This window comes from Melospiza melodia, chromosome 6 (genome assembly GCF_035770615.1).
Source record: "Melospiza melodia melodia isolate bMelMel2 chromosome 6, bMelMel2.pri, whole genome shotgun sequence".
NCBI lineage: Eukaryota > Metazoa > Chordata > Aves > Passeriformes > Passerellidae > Melospiza > Melospiza melodia.
Genome location: NC_086199.1, coordinates 6,748,339 through 6,771,971, shown reverse-complemented (window position 1 = coordinate 6,771,971; position 23,633 = coordinate 6,748,339). Strand labels below are relative to the sequence as shown.

At 40.5% G+C, this 23,633-nt stretch overlaps 1 protein-coding gene across 1 annotated transcript in view; it reads left to right on the top strand.

Annotated features, from left to right (window-relative positions):
• KCNH5 (potassium voltage-gated channel subfamily H member 5) overlaps positions 1-23,633 on the top strand; it is a 153,286-nt gene that overhangs the window by 90,903 nt on the left and 38,750 nt on the right. Inside the window, exons 8-9 of the mRNA XM_063159762.1 lie at positions 8,443-8,642; positions 20,283-20,535. Coding sequence (XP_063015832.1) covers positions 8,443-8,642; positions 20,283-20,535 — 453 coding nt within the window. The remainder of the gene's footprint in view (positions 1-8,442; positions 8,643-20,282; positions 20,536-23,633) is intronic.

Below are 23,633 nucleotides of genomic sequence, written 5' to 3'. Positions count from 1 at the left end.
TCTGAAGAAGCTGTCAGGCTTGGTGACAGCTCAGCATCTGTCACAGTAAATCAATACTGCCATGGAGGACAGGTTCCCAGAGTGAATAATCAAAGTAGAGTAAAGCTAATTCACCTTGAAAGTCTGAAAACGTTGGTGTGAAATTTTTTAGACAAAACCAGCATTATTCCAGCAAAAGAGGAGAGGTGCTGAGGCCCAGCCCTGAGCTCTGCCCAAGTGTGGGAGTGGGGAGCAGGCTTCACACCAGTCATGTGCACAAATGTGCTGATAAAATGGAAATCTGGTGCTAATAAATTGGGCAAAAAGGAGTTTGGATTGGCCCTTATTGCTAGCAGTGTGCTAGGAACTCATGGCTTGGTTTTGTGAAAAATATTCGATTGCAATGTAAACTGAGGGTGTGTATGAAGATAATGAATGTTTAACTTTTAGGCTCTTAAGACTCTTTTTTTTTGCATCAAAATGTGATTTTCTTCCATTGTTCAGGTTTCTAATATTTAAAATTAAAAGACTGTAGGAAAAAATGTTTTGCTGTGGATGGTTTTAGTTTTATAAAACCTAGAGGTGAATTGTTTCAACTTTCTGTAAGACTTTTTTTTTTTCCATTGGCTTTAGTGTAAACATGTCTGGGAAGAGAAATTTAATCAGAGCTAATCTGTCAGCATCAGATGGAAACTTTTGGATACAAAAGTTTTCTAAGCTCTCTCTAGAAGCGCTGAATTTGCTGGGTAGAGAATTAAAGTGCTTCTGTAGATGACTTAGATAAGTAAGAAATATTATTCTTGAGTTCAGTGAAGCAGTTTTGTGGTCATTTTATGAAGCAGAATTACTCTGAAAATAATAGGATGGAAACATCATCTCCAAATTTGAGGCTTTTAATATTAAGGGTTAAGTACTTAATTTTGTTCCTAAAAATAATCTAAAACTACTCACAAAAACCCATCTTCACACAGAGTTCAGACTGAGTTCTACTGAATGGAAGCAATATTGCTTTAGCTGTTCTCTGTCTCATTAATATTTTCATACAGATATTGTATAAATACTCACTCTTGTGGTAACAGGGGTGTTTACCACATCTCTCAGGGCTCTACATGGCCTGTATTTTATAGCTGGAATAATTCCTTTAATTGTCCCAAATCCATTCTTGTTATTTGTGTTAAGATAAAACTGAACATTTAAGTAAATGAACAAGCAAAATTGGATTTTAAAGAACTAGAAAGAATGAGCAAATTAGAAGACTCAAAGGAAAATTTGCACCTGCCAAAATTCTGAGCCCACTGATGTTTTACATTCACCTTCACACTGTGTATGTGTGTATGTACGTATATATATATATGTATATTTATGAGTATCTAAACCACACCAGCACACAGATTTATACAGCACAAACTTCTGCACTGGCATACACATAAAAAAAGAGCTCAGGAGCACAGAGCTAGAGGCATCTTTTCCTACAGTGCAGTACTTTGAAGGTATGTTTACAAACTTTCCATTATATTTTAACAAGACAGGCAATTTAGGTGGTGTTCTCAGTGTGCAAATGATGTTTTGGCATCCTGCCTCCAGCAACATTGCTATCCTGAGTTCATCTTAACGTGACAAGAACTTGGTGTCCCACTAAAAAAAAAAATAAAAAATCCTGTAAAAGTATTAAAGGGGAAAAAAAAATCAACAAGAGAAAAAAGCCTCGCCACTCAAATCCAGCTAGGTGCTGTGAAGTCATTTCACACAGGGATACTGAAAGCTGCCAACTTTGCTCAGGAAACTTTTTTTCTTTGAGATGAGCCCTTTGGTTCCTGTGCTACAGTTCAGTAGTGTTGGAGACCCTTTGTGTCCTGTGCTTGTTATTGGTGACAGGTTTGACACACTGAGGCACAGAGAGCCAGGCTCAGGATGGTTTTGATCCCTGGGTCTTAGTTCTGGACAGTAACAAGAGTAAAGACAGCACTCTGGAATTATTTTTTTGATGGAGAATGGAAAGAGAAAGATTCATGTGATAGGTGGATGCTTGTCTGACAGACACAATTCAGCTTTTCCTGAAATACTGGAGAGATTTGCATGGAAATGAGGCAATGTTGGAGATAATATTTTAAATGGAGAAGATGATAAATAAGGATGGAGCAAATTGTGCTAGAGGCACAGAAGTTGCTGGAATTTTTGATGAATGTAATTCTCATGAACTTTGGTTAACTTCTGCTTCTCTACTTTCCTCCTGCACCCACTGTAATTACTTTAGGGAAGTGATTGTGTTTTAATTACCATTTACCTTTGCACAGGATTTTGTGCAGTGTGTAAAATGCTAGACATGCCATTTGGAAAAGAGGTGATGGCTTTTTGAAGAAACAGGAATTATGAAACATTATTATAAGCCATGGTTTCACTCATTTCACTAGTTATTTCTTATCTGTGTTTGTGTCACACTGTTCTGCTAAATGGTGAGTTAAATATTCCTGCCCCAACTGTCATCCTTAGAAGCTGTGATCCATTAAACCTAAATTCTATTGCATATCAAATGTGTAAAAGAAGCCCTAATCAGCCTTTTACTTCTGAGCTCTTAGAGGGAAAGATTCTAGGCCTTTTCACTGCAAAATAAGGATTTTTCCAGCAAAGTGATGTTTTTACCATTCAGTTAACACAGGGTACTGCTGGTTGCCCTGCTGCCTGTTGTGGTGTAATTGCCACCATTTTTCAGGCTGTGCCTTCCCATATGTTGCTTAACACCCTTGACTAATGTGATGAGGAAGAAGCAGACCCTGGCAGTCCCAGACCTGTAAGGCTTTCAGATGGAAAGAAATGCAGGAAATTCAGTCCAGATACCAACAGGAACCCCCTGAGCTTGTGCAGGGCTCTCTTTCTGATGGCTGGCACTGTTTCTCAGGTGAAAGAATAAAGTAATTTGATAGCCTGAGGTGGCTGTGGAAGGCGATGTTGGGCAGGGAATGTGTGTGCAAACTGATTTGAAGCTGCTTAGCATCAGACCTGGGAGCCCTTGGCCCCTCATCCTCAGGGGTCGAAATGAGGAATTTCATTGTCAGTGCTGCTGAATGACCTTAGCCAACTCCAGCTCTTGTCCATCACTGCCACGGGACTGGAAGCCAGTCTCACTGATAGCTGTGGACAATGCTGGCTTTAATTTAAGACTGTGTTTTGCAATGCCATCTCAGCCACTCTTGGCTTGCAGCTCTGTGCAAAAGTGCAGGTGGTCAGGTCATCACGTCTGCATGGTGGTGTGGCATTGGAGCTTTAAACTATGTTCCATTAGCTGAGTGTGCTCATGGAAAAAAACCAAACAGAAAGCTCTCAGGTTCACCATTTAAACATTAGTGACTGACCATACAAGTGCAGTTGAAAGCCTTCATTTTAATAAAAATTTATACATAAGGAATGCCAAATGCCCAACTGCCTCCAAAGCAGCTGTCTCTCCCTTCTGTGCAGTGCCCCTGCAAGGGGAAGAACAGTGGGAGCTCCTACACTTTGCTACTGATAGTCATCTAATTTACATATTCATAAAGTTCTTGTCAAGCAAATATCAATGTTAACAGGGATTTTACAGGCTTATCTTTTCTATCACTATCATCTTAATTTAGGATTTGCCCTGCTGTAGTATCAGGAAGGTTTAAAATAAAGCCTGGATGTGGCACTGGGCGCCATGGTTTAGCTGAGGTGTTGGGGCATGGGTTGGACTCAATGATCTTTATTGGTCTCTTCCAACCCAGTGATTCTGTGAATTCTATGGAGCTGCTGGGCCAGGAAAGCAGGGTTGGATGTCAGCTGGACCCAGGAGGAGCTGTGCATGTTGTGTGGCTGCAGAGTGGGATGTAGGAATGCCACCCAATGCAGGACACACATCTGGGCCAGGCTGCTGGTGGGATCAGACTGGAACCTGCAGTCATGGTGGGCTTTTGACCAGACACAGCTGTGTGCAACTCCCCCCTGATTTCAGATGGTTTTGGTGAGGAGTTCAGAGCTGAATTTCATGCCTGAATCTAGAGCTTTGCCCATTAGGTTCTCCTCTGCAAGGTGGGTGTGACAATGCACACTTATGGGAGGATAAATACATTGGATGATGTATCATGGGCTGCAGGGGTAATTGGAGGAAAGTTTTTTTTTAATGCTTTGGATGGTTTTAGAAGAAAAATGTCAAAGTTAGTGTGCTCTGGTGTTGGCATCTCCCTGTAAATGGGGAAAAACAGTGATTGAACACTGATGTAAAACATTCCTGGGATGGGGGAGAGCATTTTAACAGCAAAATATTTAGTGGGGCCAAGGATTTAGAATCAGGGTTGGCCTTTTGAAGAGCTGTAAAACCACGGGGCTGTGTTGGTGCTTTCACAGGCACAGCTGGCAGACAGGAGTGTCCCTGAGGGGGAGAGGTGGGAGGCTGGGGCTGGCATCAAAGAAGTGCTAAAAAACAGTGATGGGGGAGGGGGCTTAGCAGGATTATTTTCTCCCAAGTAGTAACTTGGTTGAAATGTGTTGGTGGATCTGAGGAAAGCTATTTCTGTTAAGAAATTGGCAGCTTTTTGCTGCTGCTGCAGCATCTCAGCGAGGCTGTTTGAGATGTAGGAGATGGCCACTGCCTGGTGTTTCACCAAACAGAGCCTGCAAACGTTTTGCAGTCTGAGCAGATGTATTAAGGTGAGGTGGAAAGAAAGAACAGAAAACTGCTCAGCTTCTAAAAACATAAATAAGATATTGGGGTATTGGGTTTCTCTCTATTTATATTTAGTAAATTGTAGTGGTTTGAGCCTGTCTGGATGCCAGACACTCACCTTGTTCCTGTCACACATTCTCACCCTTCTCTTCTCTGGCTGCAGTTACATCTGCACAATACCTTTTTTTTCCCTTTGTTATTCTTAAATATGATACCACAGAGGTGTTACCATCATTTCTAATTGGCCCAGCCTTGGCCAGTGGCACATCTGTCCTGTCATTTGCTCTGCTGGACATGGAGGAATCTTCCAGCAGCTTCTCACAGATGCCACCCCTGTGTACACAGAAGCCACCCTCTCAGTACCAAAATTAGGCTATGCAAACCCAGTGCAAAAAATATATGTTGGAGTTCTTATTTAATCTCTCCTGAATGACAGAAATTTAATAATACTTACCTTAAAATCTTGCAGGAATAGCTAATTTCAAAAATTAGTTGAAGAAGAAGTTTCTGGTAGCCTCAACATGCAGAAATGAAAATCTATATTTTTCCATGATCACTGCCTCACAGAATTGTTTAAGTTGGAAAAGACCTCTATGGTCATATTGAGTCCAACCATTAACACAGCACTGCCCAGCCCACCACCAAACCATGTCCCCAAGTGCCACATCTGCTGTCACTTAAATCCCTTCAGGGATGGTGACTCCACCACTGCCCTGGGCAGCCTGTTCCACTGCAGGACACTGTAAAGAAATTTTTCCTAATTTCCAATCTAACTCTCCCTTGGCACAACTTGAGGCCGTTTCCACTTGTCCTGTTGACTGATGTTTGGCAGAAGAGGCTAGTGCCTCCTCACTAATCTTTACAATTACAGTTTAGAGGAACATTGTATATGCTTGGATTAATAATATTCCAGGGCATAAGGAAAATCAGATCTCTCAATTAAACCTTCAGTTCCTTAAGGCAGATGTTCCTATCTGGATGTATTTAGCATACAGTCAGGATAATAGGAGATCTGAAATGCTTTGGGATTATTTAGGTAAGTCTGAGTAATTTTTTCTTCCAGAAAGTTCCTTATTTTTAAATAGGCTAAAACATTTATGTAACACCATTGCTAAATCATTCAGAAATGTTTTATAAAAGTACAAATGTAATAACATTTTATATGTAAAAATATATAGTACTTGGGTTCTTGTATGTAATTTTGGGGAGATTTTCCACACTTAAGAGTAAAAATAGAAACTACAATTATAGTTGAACCACTTACCTCACCTTTAGGACTGAGAAAAAATATTTCTGCATCATTACACCAAATTTATCGCTATAAAATTTAGTGAAGACTGTTCCAGATCTACACACATAGAACAATTGAGCTAATGAGTGTTGTATGACTGTAGGAACATAACAGGAAATGTTTGGAGAAATTCAAGTCATTATAGAGAAGGCGAATAAATGCAGCTTGACCTAAGCAGTCTTTTAATGAAATTGGATAATTTCACCTTCAACCTCGTCTTTCCTGTTTATTGTAAATGGAGAGACTAAATTAAAACTATTGAGTTTTAAGTGTATGAATAACTTCAGAGATTTCTTTAGAGGTTGTTTAAATACTTTAACTGTAAAGAGAAGCACAGCATTATATTTTCTTTCCTTTCAGAACCTTTTGCACATGTTTTTTACTGCCAATTCCACCTGCCAAAAATAATTAAAATACAGCAAAAGTGAAATGCCCTTGGTAGTGCTTATCTGCCTTTGTTTTTTTTTATAGGTGAGGGGTAAGACTCACACTTGTCACTTCAATATTTTCTCATTAAATAGAGATTCTCTGACAAATCTTCACTTGCTTATTATGGACAAAATGGGCTATTGATGGAGAGCCTTAACCCATTGAAGGTGCCAGCAGCATTAGATGCTTGTCAGCATCTCCAGAGTTCTGTTGCATACCAAGGCCTGCAAAATTATAAAATCAGCTTTTTATAAATGACTTCCTTTTTTAGTTATCATGTAGAGAGCAGGGATGAGGAGAGTATTTACAGAGAGAGGTAAATTATGAAAAATCTTCTCTCCCCCCAAAACCTGTGGGCATGGGGGGAGCACCAGGAGTGAGTAGAGCCTTTGAGGAACAGCTCCAAAGCTGTGAACATCTAAGCAGGTTCCCTTCAACTCTTTGCCAGGGATCTCCTATGCAGTAACCTGTGAGAGAAGTGGGGTATTTGGATGAGGAAAGGAAGGCTTTGGTTTCCAACAGAGAAACAATGCTGAGTTTGTCTGTGCAGACTCCACAGCCTGGTGGATTCTGGCTTCCTGAGGTATTGCTGGGTGCTGTTTACAGGGATTTTGTATGCTTGATTCAATGATTTATTCTACCCATAATTTCTTGAAGAAACTTTTTTTTTTTTTAAGTACAACTTTTCCAGGACACTATATTATGAGACACAGAACTAGAATTTGTTCTCTGGCTTTATATTTTTCTGCAAATCCTCTCTGCCAAGAGGAGGTAATAGGTGCCAGTTGCTTCAGACAAGCTGTTTCCACCATGGCATCCTTAGCTGTTTCCAGCCTGGCAGGTGACAGAGTTGCATCTCTTTGTGCCAGTCTTGCAGGGCACATTTTCAATCAGCCTGGGTGCTCTGGGTAGGTCTGCATGGCCAGCTGGGTTGTAGGCATTGGATTTGCAAGTGCAGTCTAGCTGTAGTTAGAGGTTGTAGGAATTCTGCAGAAAGACAGCATTTTGGGGGCAATTGGGGCTTCTCTATACATTTATAATGATTTGCAGTAACATCTAACATCAGGGATATTGTGCCCTCACATACCTGATGAGATGAGTGCATGATAAATCAGCAACTGCTCAAAAGGATGAGGGATGTTGCACTTAAGAGAAGTGATATTTCATCAGGTTTGTCCTGCTGCAGAAGTCCAAAAGAGCCGAGAAAGCTAAAGAAATTTAAAAAGTCATGTGGCATTCATCCATCTAAACTTTCTTATAATCCATGTGCTTGTACTCTTAAGTGTTGATATATGTCTGAATGGATACAGAGGTATAGAAAATTTTTCTGTAGCTTGCAGATTTGACACAGCAATCAGAAAAGCAAGGATACAACCTGCTCTTGCAGCATCACACAGGCTGTTATTCTGCTCTGTTTTCTTAAACAGAAATCTTGTGTTCATTTGTGCTACACATTGTGTGACTTTGTTGGGTTTGAATCCTGTATTTGTGATGAACTTCGACATCTGATTTCTAGCTGGACACATAAATATCACAGTGTGAAATGGGAGTACAGTTCTTCTATTAGATAGGTTTTAGGAGAACACCATGTTGCTTTAAAAATGCCACCTCTCACATAGGGGTGATGTACAATAGTAAATTGGTTTGAAACAAAGTGAGATTTCTGGAATGAGGTAGAAATGGGTTGTGTAGAGGGAAGACATTAAGCACTGAGTGATAGAAGGCATTTTTTCCTTTCACAGTGGTTTATTTCTTACCATTTGTAGGCTGCAGTTGTTTTGGGTTTTTTTTTTTAAGCAATATGGAAATGCATAACTGAATTCTGCTATAAAGTATGTCTGAGCAAAGATTATTAAAAATGACAGGCACATTTCTGTGTATTTGATAATGTCAAAAGCAGAAGTAGTGCAGCACACTGGTATTATGAGATACCAGAATATTTCTCTTTTCTGAAAAGTCTGTAATGTCTAATGTTAGAGTGTAAACCATAAACTTCTCTGACATTATCTTTGAATTATGATTAGCATTTAATAGAGCATACATATATATTTTCAATTTATTTTTTTTCCAGCTCTTCTTTATGCAACTATTTTTGGAAACGTCACCACCATTTTCCAGCAAATGTATGCCAACACCAACCGGTACCACGAGATGCTGAACAATGTGAGGGATTTCCTAAAATTATATCAAGTCCCAAAAGGCCTTAGTGAAAGAGTCATGGATTACATTGTCTCAACCTGGTCCATGTCTAAAGGAATTGACACAGAAAAGGTATGAGTACCTGAGGTAACACTTTAGATAGCAAGAGTTTGTGTCCATTGTGTGCTTTCTTCTGTATAGCAGCTTATAATTTACTAACAAATTCTTATCTGCATGCTACACCTTTATTATGTCTGTGTTTGGAAAAAAAATTGTTGTTTTTAGAGTGGACTGTTTTGCTGCTTTGAATGTATGCCTTTGTTTTTCATTGTGGTAAATGTTTTCTGCTTTCCTTCCAGTCTTGCTTTGTCTAAATGCTAAATAATTTTAATGTACTTAACTATTGAAATCAATGAAAAATTGGTCTTCAAATTAGCCCAAGAACATAGTTTGGTGTCTAAACTACATCTGTATTATCCTGAGAAGTATTGGCATCTGTGCATTGCAATTAAATGAGTTTGATTGGCTTGGACCTTTTGCTGATGCCCAGGCCATAGACATATCCATCAGCATAATTAGTATAAGATTTAATGGCAGTAGAGATTGATCTCCCTGAGCTCAAATCTCTGGAATGGCACTTTGGCCCTTTGGTAGGGAGGCACAGAGAATGTGATACCCTTGGCATCCATGCCAGGGTGGAAGTCCTGCAGGACTTTAGCCCTCAGAAGGAACTGATCATTTAGGTTTCTTCAAAAGCTGGTTTAAGAAGATCATCTTTGGAGAGTGATTCATCATGTGCCAGGGCTGACCTCATGGCTTCTCCTCAAGAATTCTCTTTCTGCACTGCATGTGCAGTGAGCCTGTCCAGCCTTGGGTATTTCTGAGAGCTGAAGATGAGAGAAGGGCTCCAGCTGCAATACCTTGAACATAAGGCAAGATAAAACAGCTTTAGGTTCAGATTTTTGTTCAGTGAGGATCAGCCATGCTCCTGTGGTTCCTGTAGACCTGGTACACGTCAGCTTAACTTAGGCAGTCAAGCTCCAGTATCCATGACTTCCCTCCTGAGAACTTAAAGGCCAAGGGTCCAAAGGAGTTAAGGAAGAGTCATGACAGATAACAGATGACTCTTGAAATGTGCTTGCAGAGCTTTAAAGTTCTTTCTTCAGTTGAAGCTCTGGTGCAATATGGGAGGGTGGTGCAGATTGTTCAGGTATTCCAGGATGAAATCTCTGCACAGAAAAATTTAGTCTTACATCATGTTTTTGCAACACCAGTTCTCTGATTTATCATCTGCTATGAAATTCAGTTTACCACTACAAATACAACTACTTTAAGTAACAAAAATCTTTATTTCTCTGATTCTTGTGCTTCAGTATGCCACATTCTTTAATATGTTAACTTCTTATACACTAATACCCTAACTTCCTAATCCTGATTTACAAGTGTTAAAAGTGAGCTTTTCTATTCTAAACTCCTGTAAATGCATTCAGTCCTACTGTATAAACTTCCAACTACATGAAAATTCAACTGCCATTTGCATTTATCTCCTTGCTATTAAGCCAGAGTCCTGTGTTACTCCACTACAGTTTCATTAGATTTTAATGATGCTTTGCAGTTAATTAGGAGAACCTATGCTTTAATTACTGAAATTTCCTACCATAGTTTCCGCATGTCCGGTTTTATAGATGATAAAAACACAGTTAGGGCCTAATCTCTGACTCATGGCAAGCATTGTTCTCTGGTCTGTAAGATGGAGTGGCTGCTTAGCTAGATAATTAATTTACCTGTAAAATCTGTGACTTAGGTTTTTAACAATTTTCCCTTGGTGAAGACTTGCCTAAACCTAGGCCTGGATGCAAACCCAGTTTAAAACAGTGGAAGGATTTTAGGAACCTCTGCATCTGGACATCAGTAATTGAACTAATGGAGCTTCCCAGAAAAGCCCATGGTACAGAAGAACAGAGACAAGAGAAACGTAAGAACTTGAGCACTGGGTTGGATATTTTGGTATTTTGTGTCCCTTACAGCCTGCAAAAGTCTGCAAAAGCAGCAGCTCCAGTGGCCTGTAGTGCCTGCACAGAGCAGCTCAGGGGCTGGATGAGGGCAAGGACAAGGCAGTTTGCTTTCTACTTTCTGCAAAAACTTTGCCTTTAGCAAAAGCTTGGGAAGCTGTGTTGCAGCCAGCCTTACATTTATCTCCACTCAGGAAGGTGTCATGATGTACATCACCCAAACCATTGCAAATTAAAGCTGAAAAATCGTAGAAACAGAGGTACAGTCCTAGAGATTGGTCATCTAGGGTGGGAGGTTTCTCTTGCCTCAGGCCTTTCATTAACCCTTCAAGCCTTGCTGTAAGACCCTCTGCACTTAACTTACATCCAAACCTAGAGCAGCCAGAGGGTGGGAGCAGAGGGACCCCGAGGTACCCAGTGTCACATCAGATTTATTTTTGTGGCTACACAAAAATTTTTGTGGCTAATGACCTGCAGCTGAGCTCCTGAGTCCAGACAATGCTCCAGCTTGGAAGAGGGGATTTTCTTCCAGGTCTAGGATTGCTTCTCTGCACTCCTTCTTCTGGCAGCCTGGACCTGACCTTAGAGGTTTCTGCAGTTTCATTTTCAAAGCTCCAGCAATGACATTCTGAGCAGTCTGTTGTAAGGATATATTTGCATCACATGATTTCCCATTTTCCTTAATTTTTATGAACTTCTCATTAAGCTTCTTATTATTTTGCAAAACACACATGTGCTCATGACACAGCATAATTACTGAGGAATTTCAGCTTTTAATTTTTCATCAGAGAGATCAGACAATTTCTATCATCCAAGGATGTTTTTCAACCTAACATATTACATCCTAAATTGTTCCACATATATCTCCATGGTCACACTGGAGTGTGTTTTGGGACATCATTTGCCCCAAATTTGTAATACATTTAATTCAGTCACCCAGCATGTTAAAATGACTGTGTTTTGAATCCCAAATTTAAAGAAAAGAAGAAAGAATGAGTTTTTTAGGAGTATTACAATAGATTTCTGTGGTGTTGGACAATCCCAGCATTGATGGAACAAGAGGTAACATGTGTTTCTTTGATAATTAAAGATTTTAAATTATTGTGCTTGAAATCAAAATATAAGTTAAAAACTTGATTGAAATTACTACCACTTCACATCTGTTGATTTGCTGTCTCAATTATTTATCCCTGAATAGCACATTCAGTGTGCAGTCCCAAAGAAGATTTTGGCCAAAAGTGAAGAGTCCTTACATGAGAACTGAAGGTAAAATGGAAATTAGAGTGAAGGAGGTTAAGTTAAGATCTAGTCCTTGCTGTCTCTGTAGCAGGCTGTCCTGAAAAGAATTTAAAACCTCGGTGTGTTTTCCTTGTATGAGGAAGAGGATTTGGTCTCCCACACTGAAGTGGAGGTGCTTTAAGCTCAGAATTTTGGCTTCCCTGATCTCCTTGGGAATAACTCATCTTCAAATCTTGCCTTCAGACCACATTGCTTCAGCCTGTCTCTGAGTGCTCACAAACAAGGAATTAACAATGACACTAAAAGCATTAGCATATTTATTATTATTACCTAAGGGGAAGCAATTGGCCTCTGATCCATAATCTTAAATCACTTAAACATGAGAGCCCTCCTCTGACAGCTGGGATGAGATCTGTAATACATGGACACTTATATCCTGGTGTAACTGTGGCTCAAACAAGATGGGATTTTTTTTTTTAATTTTTTTTTAATGTTTTGTGATGCAGATTTTGGGGTTATTCCTCTAATAACGAGCAGGGTTAAAAACCTGAAAAAACTGAAAAGCTTTTATATATTAAGCAATATCTCTCATCCATCAGAACCTGGGGTTGTTTTGTGAGAGGTAAAAGAGGCAGTGCTTTATGTGTATCTGACCATTTTAAAGTAGATTAAAAAAAATCTTTGCAGAAATAATTTGGTATATGAAATACACTGAATTCAGATATCTTAGTTTTTATGAAAATATCCAGGCAGCAAGTGAGAAATTTATAGATACTAGCTCTTCTGTAAGAAATAGGTCATTATCCAGGAAAGCAGAACAACCATTAACTAACATGCAGATGTCTCAAGGTCTTATCTAATGATAACACTCTGAAATGTCTGTAAAGCCCAAAGATTTTCTCATCTTGACCTTTGTGCTGTTGTATGGCTTACAATTTGCTCAGAAGGCAATTAAATAAATGTCTGTCATGTTTTAACAGTAGTTTCCTTCAGAAAAGCCATAGGTTGAATGAGAAAAAAGTAATCCTATTTAGTTTCAACCTGAACATCAATGGCAATTGGGATAATGAAAGCCAATTCCACATTGCACTGGCTGAAATGGAAGTCACAGGAACATAACACAGTATTAGAATTATTCACTGCTAAGCTTACATAATGGAGATGGGTTTATGTTAAATAGACACAGGTTGTAACTGCATTAAACATGAATCTACATGAGGACAGTGCAGCTTATTCATGTTTGTTGTTAATAAAAGCTTCAAGAGATGTAGAAATAATTAGTGAAACCCTGGGACAAATTGAGGAATCAGGCTGCCATTCCTGCCATGTCCATCATACCGAGGTGCCCATAAGTGCTGGCTGGATTTCCTTGTGGATGACCAGGAGTAGAAACCTGCCAAGCTTTGTGGCCAAAGAGAACTTCCACAACATTACCTGGGACAGCTGCACACAGTTCCCTGCTGGGAAGGGCAGGTAAAAATCGTTTGGACAAACATTTTTGTTTTGCTGTAGAGGTTGTTGGTCGTTCCTTGCAGATCGGGATGAGGTGAACAAGGAGTTGTGGCTCACCTCCCAGAGCTGAGCTAGGAACAGGTACAGTTGGAATCCACAGATCTCTGGAGAGTGGGAGGCAGGAGAGATGCTCAAAATCTCACTGCCCTTCCCATGGGTCTGTGAACAGGGCCTGTGCGCTGGTAGAGCTTTCTGTTTCCCCTTTATGGATTGTTTGCCTCCTGTATGCACTCTGCAGGACCAGGAGAGAGTATTCACAGTTATCTCTGCCTCTTGCATGTAATATCTTGGGATTAATACGGAATAAATGGTGAACTTGTCATGCTTGAGGAGATGCCAGGGCTATGGAGTTGCTCATGAGCTTAATTCCTGAGGGAGTAAGTCCCTGAGTGGATGGGCCAGGCAATTTCCTGGGCACTGCCACCAAAGGGATGGAGCAGACAAAGGGGCTCTCAGTTCCAGACCACATCTCAGGGAAGCTCTATCCACATCTGGTCTCATCCTTCATTTCCCTGAGTGTCTTTACACAAAATGAAGCCACCTCCAGAAGAAGCACAAAATGAAATAATGTACTGAACAATTCCATTCTTCCAAGGGTGACCTTAAGTGCCAGAAACTGTTGTGACTTGAGAAATTCTTTGATGTATGACACATGCTTTCTGATATTTCTTTTTCTTGTTTTATCTAAAAACTGGTTTTTGAGGATAAATTTCCCAGTAGTGTGCAATCCCTTGCCCCCTTAGAAGGCTGTGCAATAATTTTGCTTGCTGTAGCTATGACAATAAAACTGAAAACTATAAAACCTTTAAATATGTAATCTTTAGGCAACCTGGGATCTACTACTTGGGGTCATCCATGGATGTTATTAGTGCGCCACTTTTCAGTGCATTAGACAGACCAGTAGCCCCTGTGCTGCTGAACCACTTGATTCCTTAAAGGACATTTTGTTGCCTTTCTTCTTGCCGTGATTTTCAAACCCTCAGCCAGATTCTATGTGTGTTGACAAAACAGAATTTAATGGACTCTACAGCAAATTTCTAGGGATTTTTTAAATATGTCTAACCAGTTACTTGGTTAAAAAAACAAGTTAATTTTGCTATGATACCACTAAATCTATCAATTTGAATCACTGCTTCAGCTCATATATTATTAATAAGAAAACAAGCCAAACTCAACTTAGATGTGATTTTCAGATTTCAACTTTAGAGCATTTAAATCCAAGTGACCTTGGATCTTAGTGCAATTAAAACAGAGCACAGCATTGCTGCTGACATTCTGTTCTTAGGGCCAAGATATTCAGTGATGTGCTAAAGACTACCCTAATGCATGCAGGGTTAATTACTGCTCAGCTCCATACATCATCTTTGAGATCCTTACAAAATTACCTGATTATTACAGAAAAAGGCTGTGATTTGCCAATCAGATGTTTTCTTACCTTTGTCTCTTTGGCCTCCATCCAGTGCTGAATGTTTTGGCCAGGCCTGAAATAGAATTCCATACTCATATGAGCCAAATCTTTCTAAAAAATCTGAGAGACTTGGTCAGCTGCCTAGTGAGTATTGTGGGTTTTTTGTGAAGAGCTGACCTTGATTCTGACTGCTGAATATGTCTGAAAACCCATAGTGGCCTTTCTCCACAAAATAAAAAGACCTATCTGTGGCCTCAAATGGGTTTGAGGTTGGAGGAGTTTATTTTCTTTATTTTCAAAGCTGGCATTTTTAGTACCTCTGATATTTGTTACAGTTATTCATTCAGTAAACAGTCCTAGTTACTGCACCATAGAATGTCAAAGCTCTTGGCTTGGTTTTCAGTCAATATATTCCCAACATACAACCCCCAAAATGTGGGAATCCTGTGTGCTGAAAGAGGGTTGATACCTAATGTTCATTATTCATTGGCCTCTGCCCTTTTTGTTGACAAGTCTTAGCAGATTCTGTAACACCTGCTAAGTCATCCTGTAGTGTTTTCCAGCTGGGAAAGATTTTTTTAACAAACACTTAAACCTGTAAACCCATCCTAAAAGTTATTGTTTGGACGCGCTCTTAATCTGTGAAGTTTTTGTTTTGATTCATTTTCTTTTGTTTGAATTTTTTATAATCTCTGCTCCCTGTAGAGCTCTTTGAACTGTTCAGGAAGCTTATCTTGAACTGCCTGCACATGCCGAGGCAGTGGATGAGAGAGTTAAAAAAATCAGATGGAACCTCCTGGGGAGTTTAATTCCCCACCCCTACAGATCTCGAGCTGAAAAGACTGTGAGACCTTTTGTGCTAATTCCCCGTGAGTCTTCCTGTTCTGGTTCCTGCCTTTCCCCATCTCTAGCAGCAACCACAAGCCATTCTCTCACTGTCAGCATTTTCCATATGAGATGATCTAGAGATGATGGTGCTGTTGAGTCTTTGATTTGGGACTCATCTTGCTGCGGCCTGCATCAGCTGGGTGCCAGGTGGAGATGGCAGAGTTCAGCAGCTGTCTTACACTGACTTGGAGGAGATTCAGTTTCCTGTGCAAAGAGGGAAAGTGATAAATATTATTCTGTTTATTTAAATATTTTTCTGTTTATTTATTCTACTTTCTCCTCCCTCAGCTTTGGAGTGGGTCAGGTATTTGCAGATACCGGTGTGCTGTTCAGGGAGCTTTGCTTCTTTCCTGGTGAAATCAGAGTTGGTACAGCCAGCAAAGATTCTCCTCTGGGTAGAATTCAGCATTCTCCTCTGATTTGGCACTGATATGTAGCAGGTTCTGTTCTTTCATGCTGCCTGGACACATAGGGGAGAGCTGGCTGCAAAGTCTGTGGCTACAGATTTATTACGAAGCAAATTCTGTAGGAGCACAAGCACCTGTCCCCTCCAAGTGCTCCAAAACCCTCAGTTAGCACCTGAATCCCCTGCCTGCCTTACAAACTGCATGCTTCACTGCCAAAGGCCACAGAATCTGCAAGAAAATCTCCTCTTAAGAAATCTGTCCTGATGGTTTTTGCTGCACTGTTGGAAGAACACACAGGGCACAACCAATGTCCCAGCTGAGCTTTGGTTCTGTTGCCAGGATGTGTTGGAGGTATTTCCCTCACAGTGAAAAGACTGACTAAGCATTGCAGAATATCCCATCCCTTAACCTATTTTTTTTTTATTTGCACCCACATGTGTGCAATTATACCCAATATGTACTCAGGGACAGCCATGGTGCTACTCGTTTGTATTTCTTTGGCTGCATGCTGCCTTAAAAATGCTGAGATCTCAGTGACAGCAATTCACTACAAGAATGTCCAAAGTCTTGTATTACAAGTAATGGGTCATTTTCATGAATATTGATCTGAATTTCAAGTGCTCATTTGAAGAGCATGCATTAAACACATAGCTGAGTGTTGCAATTGTCTATCTTTGCTCTCTTTTTTCCCCTACATGTATCTACATTTATCTATGGCAGTCAAAAATGCCTTGCCAAATCTTCTAGTATTAAATATTTGTTTTTCTTGTCATCTGTTTCATTCTCTGCTCTCAATGCCTATGTAGCAGGCAGGAAAAATCAAATTAAGCATATTTGTTCCTGGCTAACTCTTAGATCATTACTCATTCACTGCTGGTGTTGATAACTGATATCTCCATATATCTCTGTACAGTGATTTGTCATTAGGACAATCACTTTATCATGACATCAGAAAATTCCTGAATTATGCTTTCTAAGACTGGCTTTTCTCTGTGCAGTGGATTTTTTTCTCTCTCTCTTCATATTACAGTGTGTAATGATAGATATGCTGCTTGTGTCTATAAAAAGAATATTTCTTTGAGTGTTCACTTTTAATACTCTGTATTTAAGTCTGTATTTGTGAGGAAATGATATGCTGCTTATGCTGCTTTGTACCCAAGTGTTTTTTATTCTTGAGGGACACAATTATTTTACAGTCCAAACAAGCAAAGAGTCTTGGAATATCTCAGAATATTACAGGAACAACCTCTGCATCAGCTTAACCAATATTTTCTGCAGTTTGGAAGCTCAAAAGCTAAAGTTTGGTAATCAGTCATGTATGAACACAGACATTTTTCTTAAGAGCAATGTTTGAGAATTCCTAGCTGGTGGCCTTGTTAAGTCAAAAGCACTTAAATTTCTGATAGTATTAAAGGGACCTAAAAAACTTATAACCATGATTCAGGCCCAAGAGTAGATAAAAATGTTCAAAATCATCAATCATGGTAGAAAAGAAAGCAGAATTTTTCATTAAGTTACTGTTGAGATGAAGAAAGATGACATGTTTCTGTTTTATTGTAATAAAGACAAACTTTCTGTTTGATCCTCAAGTAAGGCTGAGGTGAAACAATCACTCTCAAAAGTAATTTATTTTTTTTTTACTGAGAAACTAAGGTGTGCCCATATTTCTACTGGTAAAAGGAATGACTCAGGTAAATAGACTTTTGTAAAATTGACATTTGCCCCTGCTAAATTATGGAAATGTGATACAGAACATGGTCTACAGTGACTCAGACAAGATACTATTACTAATGCAAATGATGGCTTATAGAGAATACGCCTTGTCAAATGTGTTTATTACTATTTTTTATGATAAAACATACTTATGCAGGGGATTTTAATGTGTTCTGTACAGCATTCTGTTACAGAAAAATACTATTAACTCAAATTGACTTACTCTGTGTTAACTAAAATAAAAACTAATGATCTGGTAGCTCTGGAAAGTTGGTTGTAAGTGAGAAAACCTCATGCAGGGGGAAGTTCCCAAAGAGAGTCAGTGCTTCATAGTGTTAGACAGAAAAAGCATCTTCCATCTCTCATGTTTTTTCAAAATTGAGAGGTGACCTGGTCGTATTCTATGAACACCTGCATGTGGAAGAGATTTCTGAGTATTGCAGGTCTTTTATCTCAACAAGATCATGGATTCTCTGACTGTTGGCTGAAAATGAAAAAAAAATTAGTTCAGAAACAACACATGTTTTGAAAGAGAGAGTAGCTGTCCATTGGAACAAATAACCTGTATCATTTGCAAACTTCCAGGCTATAATTTTACCAGGTATTCTGGGATTGATGGGAATATTTGGAGTGGAAGAGGTTAGTGGAGATGATAACAGTAGCCCCTTCTCACCACACAATGGTGTAGTACAGAGAATGGGAGAATAACTTCTGTTTCACCTTTCTGCATTCATTATGTCTTTGATCCCAAAGGCACTTTGATCTGTCTGAATAAGAAAAGGACTAATTATTATTATTAAAATAGAATTTATTTATTCTTTTCACATTCTGTGCTCTAAGAGCTTTAGTAATGCTTTGCAGTAATTTGTTTTATACCTCTCCTGCATTAAACAGAAATTAAAATCGTGGCTTGAGTTCATTAACATGACCATTTACCTCAAAGCTTAGTCAGGGTTACCAGAGTCTCTCTCTGCTATTATTACATGATAGTCAACTCATTAACCCAATGTCCCTGTCTCCTGCATTGTCTGCAGAGCAAGCTGCCAGATTAATTCCATGTGATGGGAAATTAATCAGTACTATTGATCTGCAGTCTTCTTGATATGAGACTTCCAGGGTGCTCTTAGTGTCATGCTCTTTTCTATCATTTATTCTAGAAAAACATTAAGAGGCTTTATATGTTTCTTAGTGCAATTAGCTACTGTGCATATTGGGGCTATGAGAATGTTAGTGTGTTTAGGAGGCTGTGCAGATATTAAACACACAGTTTACAAACCCAACAAAACCCACAGGTTTTCACTTTCTTTCTTCAGGTGTATTTGTGTTACTGTTTCAATAGGGAAAGGTATTTAAGGGAAGAAACTAGTTGAAGGTCTTAATTGATCTACAGTGAAGATGTCTTCATATTGGACAGTTCTTCACTCACCTTTACTTTACATTTCATGAGGTTTCAATATACTTCCTTTTTCCTCCAATCTTTTTGGATTTTGTAGTCTAGTAGGCCCTCCTGAGCAGGTAATTCCTTGTATATCTCACTGAGCTGAGCCCTGGGTGTGTTTGGACATGTGTTGGTAAGTGGTCACTACATCAAGAGTACTGAAAGTTGGTTTTTCTGAGTGTGAACAAAATGTGGTGGTTTTCTTTGTGGATGGTCTGTCTTTGCATGTCCTTGAGCTCCTTCAGCTCTGTGAGTCCTGTGTTCTGTGCTCCTGCAGGCATTGAACATAGCAGCCGGCAGATAGTCTGGGCATCAGGTGTGGAGGGACACCCACAGACAGGACAGAGCATTTCCACCTCTGGAAATGAGTGTGAGAGTGTCACAGAACAGTCCTGTCTTCCACATCACCCTTTTAGATAAAGTGAAAGCAGTAGATGGGTGGGAAAAGACTATCCCAAATCAGGATAAAACTCCCACCTCAAGCTGTATGAAATGATTGGATGGACGGATGGATGGATCCATGGATGGATCCATGGATGGATCCATGGAGGGTTGGATGGATGGACGGATGGACGGATAGATTCATGGAGGGACGGATGGATGGATGCACGGATGGATGGATGAATGGATGGATGATGGATGGATGGATGCACGGATGGATGGATGGATGGATGGATGCACGGATGGATGGATACATTGATGGATGGATGGGTGGATGGATGGATGGATGGATGGATGGATGGATGCACGGATGGATGGATACATTGATGGATGCATTGATGGATGGATGGATTGATGGATGGATGGATGGATGGATGGATGGATGGATGGATGGATGGATGGATGGATGGATGGATGGACGGATGGACGGATGGACGGATGGATGGATGGATGGATGGATGGATGGATGGATGGATGGATGGATGGATGGATGGATGGATACATTGATGGATGGATGGATTGATGGATGGATGGATGGATGGATGGATGGATGGATGGATGGATGGATGGATGGATGGACGGATGGATGCATGGATGGATTTCAAGATCCCCCCAGGCACATCTTCACACCCACCCACCCAGTTTATATCAAACAGCAGTGGTCTTGATGTCCCATGTCCTGCTGATTATTTTTCCATCTTTTCTTTCGCCCAGGTCCTGTCGATCTGCCCCAAGGACATGAGAGCAGACATCTGCGTGCACCTCAACAGGAAGGTTTTCAACGAGCACCCTGCCTTCCGGCTGGCCAGCGACGGCTGCCTGCGAGCCCTGGCCGTGGAGTTCCAGACCATCCATTGTGCCCCGGGGGACCTCATCTACCACGCTGGGGAAAGCGTCGATGCCCTCTGCTTTGTGGTCTCAGGGTCCTTGGAAGTCATCCAGGACGACGAGGTGGTGGCTATTTTAGGTACTGTGATCTCTGCTGTGGTCTGTGCATGTTTTCCTTTTGCTGAGGTTTGAATATTAATGAGTCTTGCCTAAAATCAGCTGGGACTACAGGAGGCAGCAGTTGTCATAAGATGGAGATGCTGTGCCTCCAGAGATCCTTCTCTAGAAGCAAATCCTTCATGTTTTATGCCATTGGGAGTGCTCTTTCTGCCCAGGATGGCTCACTGGGCACAGCTACAGTGTCTCTGAGCAGAGGAGAATGGCATCTGTGTGCTTGACATGTTTGACACAGAAGAAATGCTCATTGTTTTATCTTACTCCCTCAGGAGGATTTCCACATTAACCTTCACACTGGGATTTTCATTTTTTTGTGTTCTAGCCCAGAATAACACCTGCAAACAGTCTCTGCAAAGAGGCATAATTTTTGCTTGCTGGCTTTACAGAAAATAAGAGTCTGATCTGACTTTGCAAAGGGATGGGGTTACACCGTGTATCAAACCACAGTCATGAGAACTCTGAGTAATGGGGGAATTTAGGTAAATCAGCCTGTCACTCCACTGTGCTGTCTGGTTTTGGAAAATAGCCCAGTGCAGACCCTCATTAGCTTGTATGGGACTGGGAAAGGTTTCCCACCTGGTGGGACTGAGTGGTCAGCACCATTGTGGAGGCAGCAATCCTCCTCAGAGGCAGAACTATGTGGAGGAAAACTGGTGGCTCTGCAGAAAAAACTACCCAGAGCCTGTCTTGCTTGTTTCAAATAGGCCCATTTATTGTAGAACTCATATCCTGTTGAATATTTGCCTTCTCTTAAGGTGGAGCTGTCACTCCCTGAGGGCAAATCCAGCAGGTTCCTGGTCCTAGGGCAGCTGTCAGACCCCACTGAAGCTCTGTGCTGCTTCTTCCCTCTAAGGGTAGCTCCAGTGGGCTCCTGAATTTCCCCAAAAATGTGTGTGTGCCTGGGACTGGGCAGAGTGTGGATGGGGCTGAATGGGAACAGCTCCCCCAGGGCATCACTTGGATTCTCCCAGCTGGAGTAGGAGCTCAGGAAAACTCACATCCATGCTCTATGGAAATCCTGCTGCACCTTTCTGTATTCTACTGTACACTAAGTTTTTAAAAAAGAGAGATTTAGTGTAAGAATCAATCTGTTTCCATATTCAGACATGAAGTCATTATGATAAAAGCTCCTAAATCAACAATTTCCATAGGAAATTATTCCTTGTATTCCAGCTCACTGGACCATTTCATTTTTATAATTAATCTCAGTGATGATATCTTATATTTGCTTACAGTTATTTAAAAAACAAAAGGCTTAAGAAGAAGTAGCAGTATTTAAACAAATAAATGGTTTTTACAATGAAAACAATAAGTATGTAATTAACTAAACTAAGAGCTATCACTCTTGGATTACATGCAAAACTTGATTGCAGTTATTAATGAATACTGTGTGTATGGAATGACAAGACAGTAAGAACTTTTTGTTTCTACCTTTTAGATGTATTAAATCTAGTACCTATGTTAATTCCCATTTGACCAGAGAGAATTTTAACCATATCTGGTTAAATTAATTACCATTAATTACCAAAAGCGCTTTCAATTCTTCCATGACTCAGAGCTGTGTTCATCATGTACTACAGGGATTGGCAGAACGTGTAAATGTAACTTAAAGCAATATAAACTGCTTCCTCTAATCTTAGAACACACTGAAGAGTTTTTTCATGCTCTGACAGATTATTTAGCAGAATAGTGAACTGAATAATTATGGGATATTTTGTCCTAAAAATTCACTTGTGGAAGAAAATCTCTCCCAGATGTAGCTGCAAAGGCATTTCTAGTGGCAGCTGTGGCACCTGAAACAGCAACTGAGATCAGACAGTGAAAAACATAATTTTTATTGATCTTTTCTGCCTTGAGAAGTTCAAGCACAAGGAACATGAATTTGCCTAAGGGGGAGACCAGGTTTAAAAAAACTGACTAATGGGAAAACCTCAGTACCTGCTTTGAATGCTCCAAGCATCTGCTGCCACTCTGGTTTTCCCAGGGAAAGTCAACTTGCAGGATTGTGCTGCCAGTCTGTCCATCTTCTCCACCTCACAGCAGTGACCTAGAGTGGAGAAAATGCAATAAGTATCCTTTGGAAACTTGTCCTCACTAATTTCCTCTATGAGAGCAGGAATGAACAGGACATTCTGTCTGCAGCCTCTGCTCCTCACAGATGAAATAATAGTGCAATGTGGTTTAATACAGTAGTGTGTGATTTGCCTTACTTAAGGAGAGGGAGAAGGGGTGTTTTGTTTATTTTTCAACCATGCTTAAGCACAGATGGATGGTCTGATGTATTTTTAAATGTGGAATATCCAAGAGAAGTGAGTCAGGTAGGGACATTATAATAGGTTAAGAACCATCATGTCCCATCTCTGACATTCGTGCTTCCATTCAAAGTGCAGGGCTTCATCCTCCCTCAGGTCCTGGCATGAATCACTCCATGGGTTTTGCTGCTTTTTCCTTTTGTCCATCTTCCCTTATTGTGTTCCATTGCCTCCAGCCAGGGTGAGTTGTCACATCCAGCCTCCCTGCCGGCAGAAAGTGTCCTCAGGAGACTTGGCATCCTGTCCAGGTGCTTTCCTTTTTTTCCACCTTCATGGAACAACCATCCTTTCTTTCAGCAGCTTTCTTCCTGCCTCAGCAGTGCCAGCTTTGGTGTTCCCTGTGCTTGAAATCAGGTGGAGCCTGGTGATTAACAGGACAACTTGCAGCACTGTGATATTTGGTTCCCCCCCAGTTTTGGTTTTATTCTCATTTGTGGATAATTAAAGGCACAGCCACTGCAGTAATCAGCATTATAGAAACACTAACAGTGAGAGAATTACTCCAATTGCAGACCTGCAGTTTTTAGGACTCACTAAAGGAGCTATCCAGGTGCCCCATTATGTTCTCCTCATTAGTTGCTTCTCATTTCTGAGGGCAGCGTCCCACCTTTTGCAGGTCCTGGCTGGAGCAGGGAGCTCTCCATGTGCAGAGCTGGGGTGCTGCTACACTGGGGAAAAGGAGACACAGACATTTTAACATAACTCATCTGCAGCTGCCAGCAGAGTGGAGAAGGGCAAACAGTCTTGT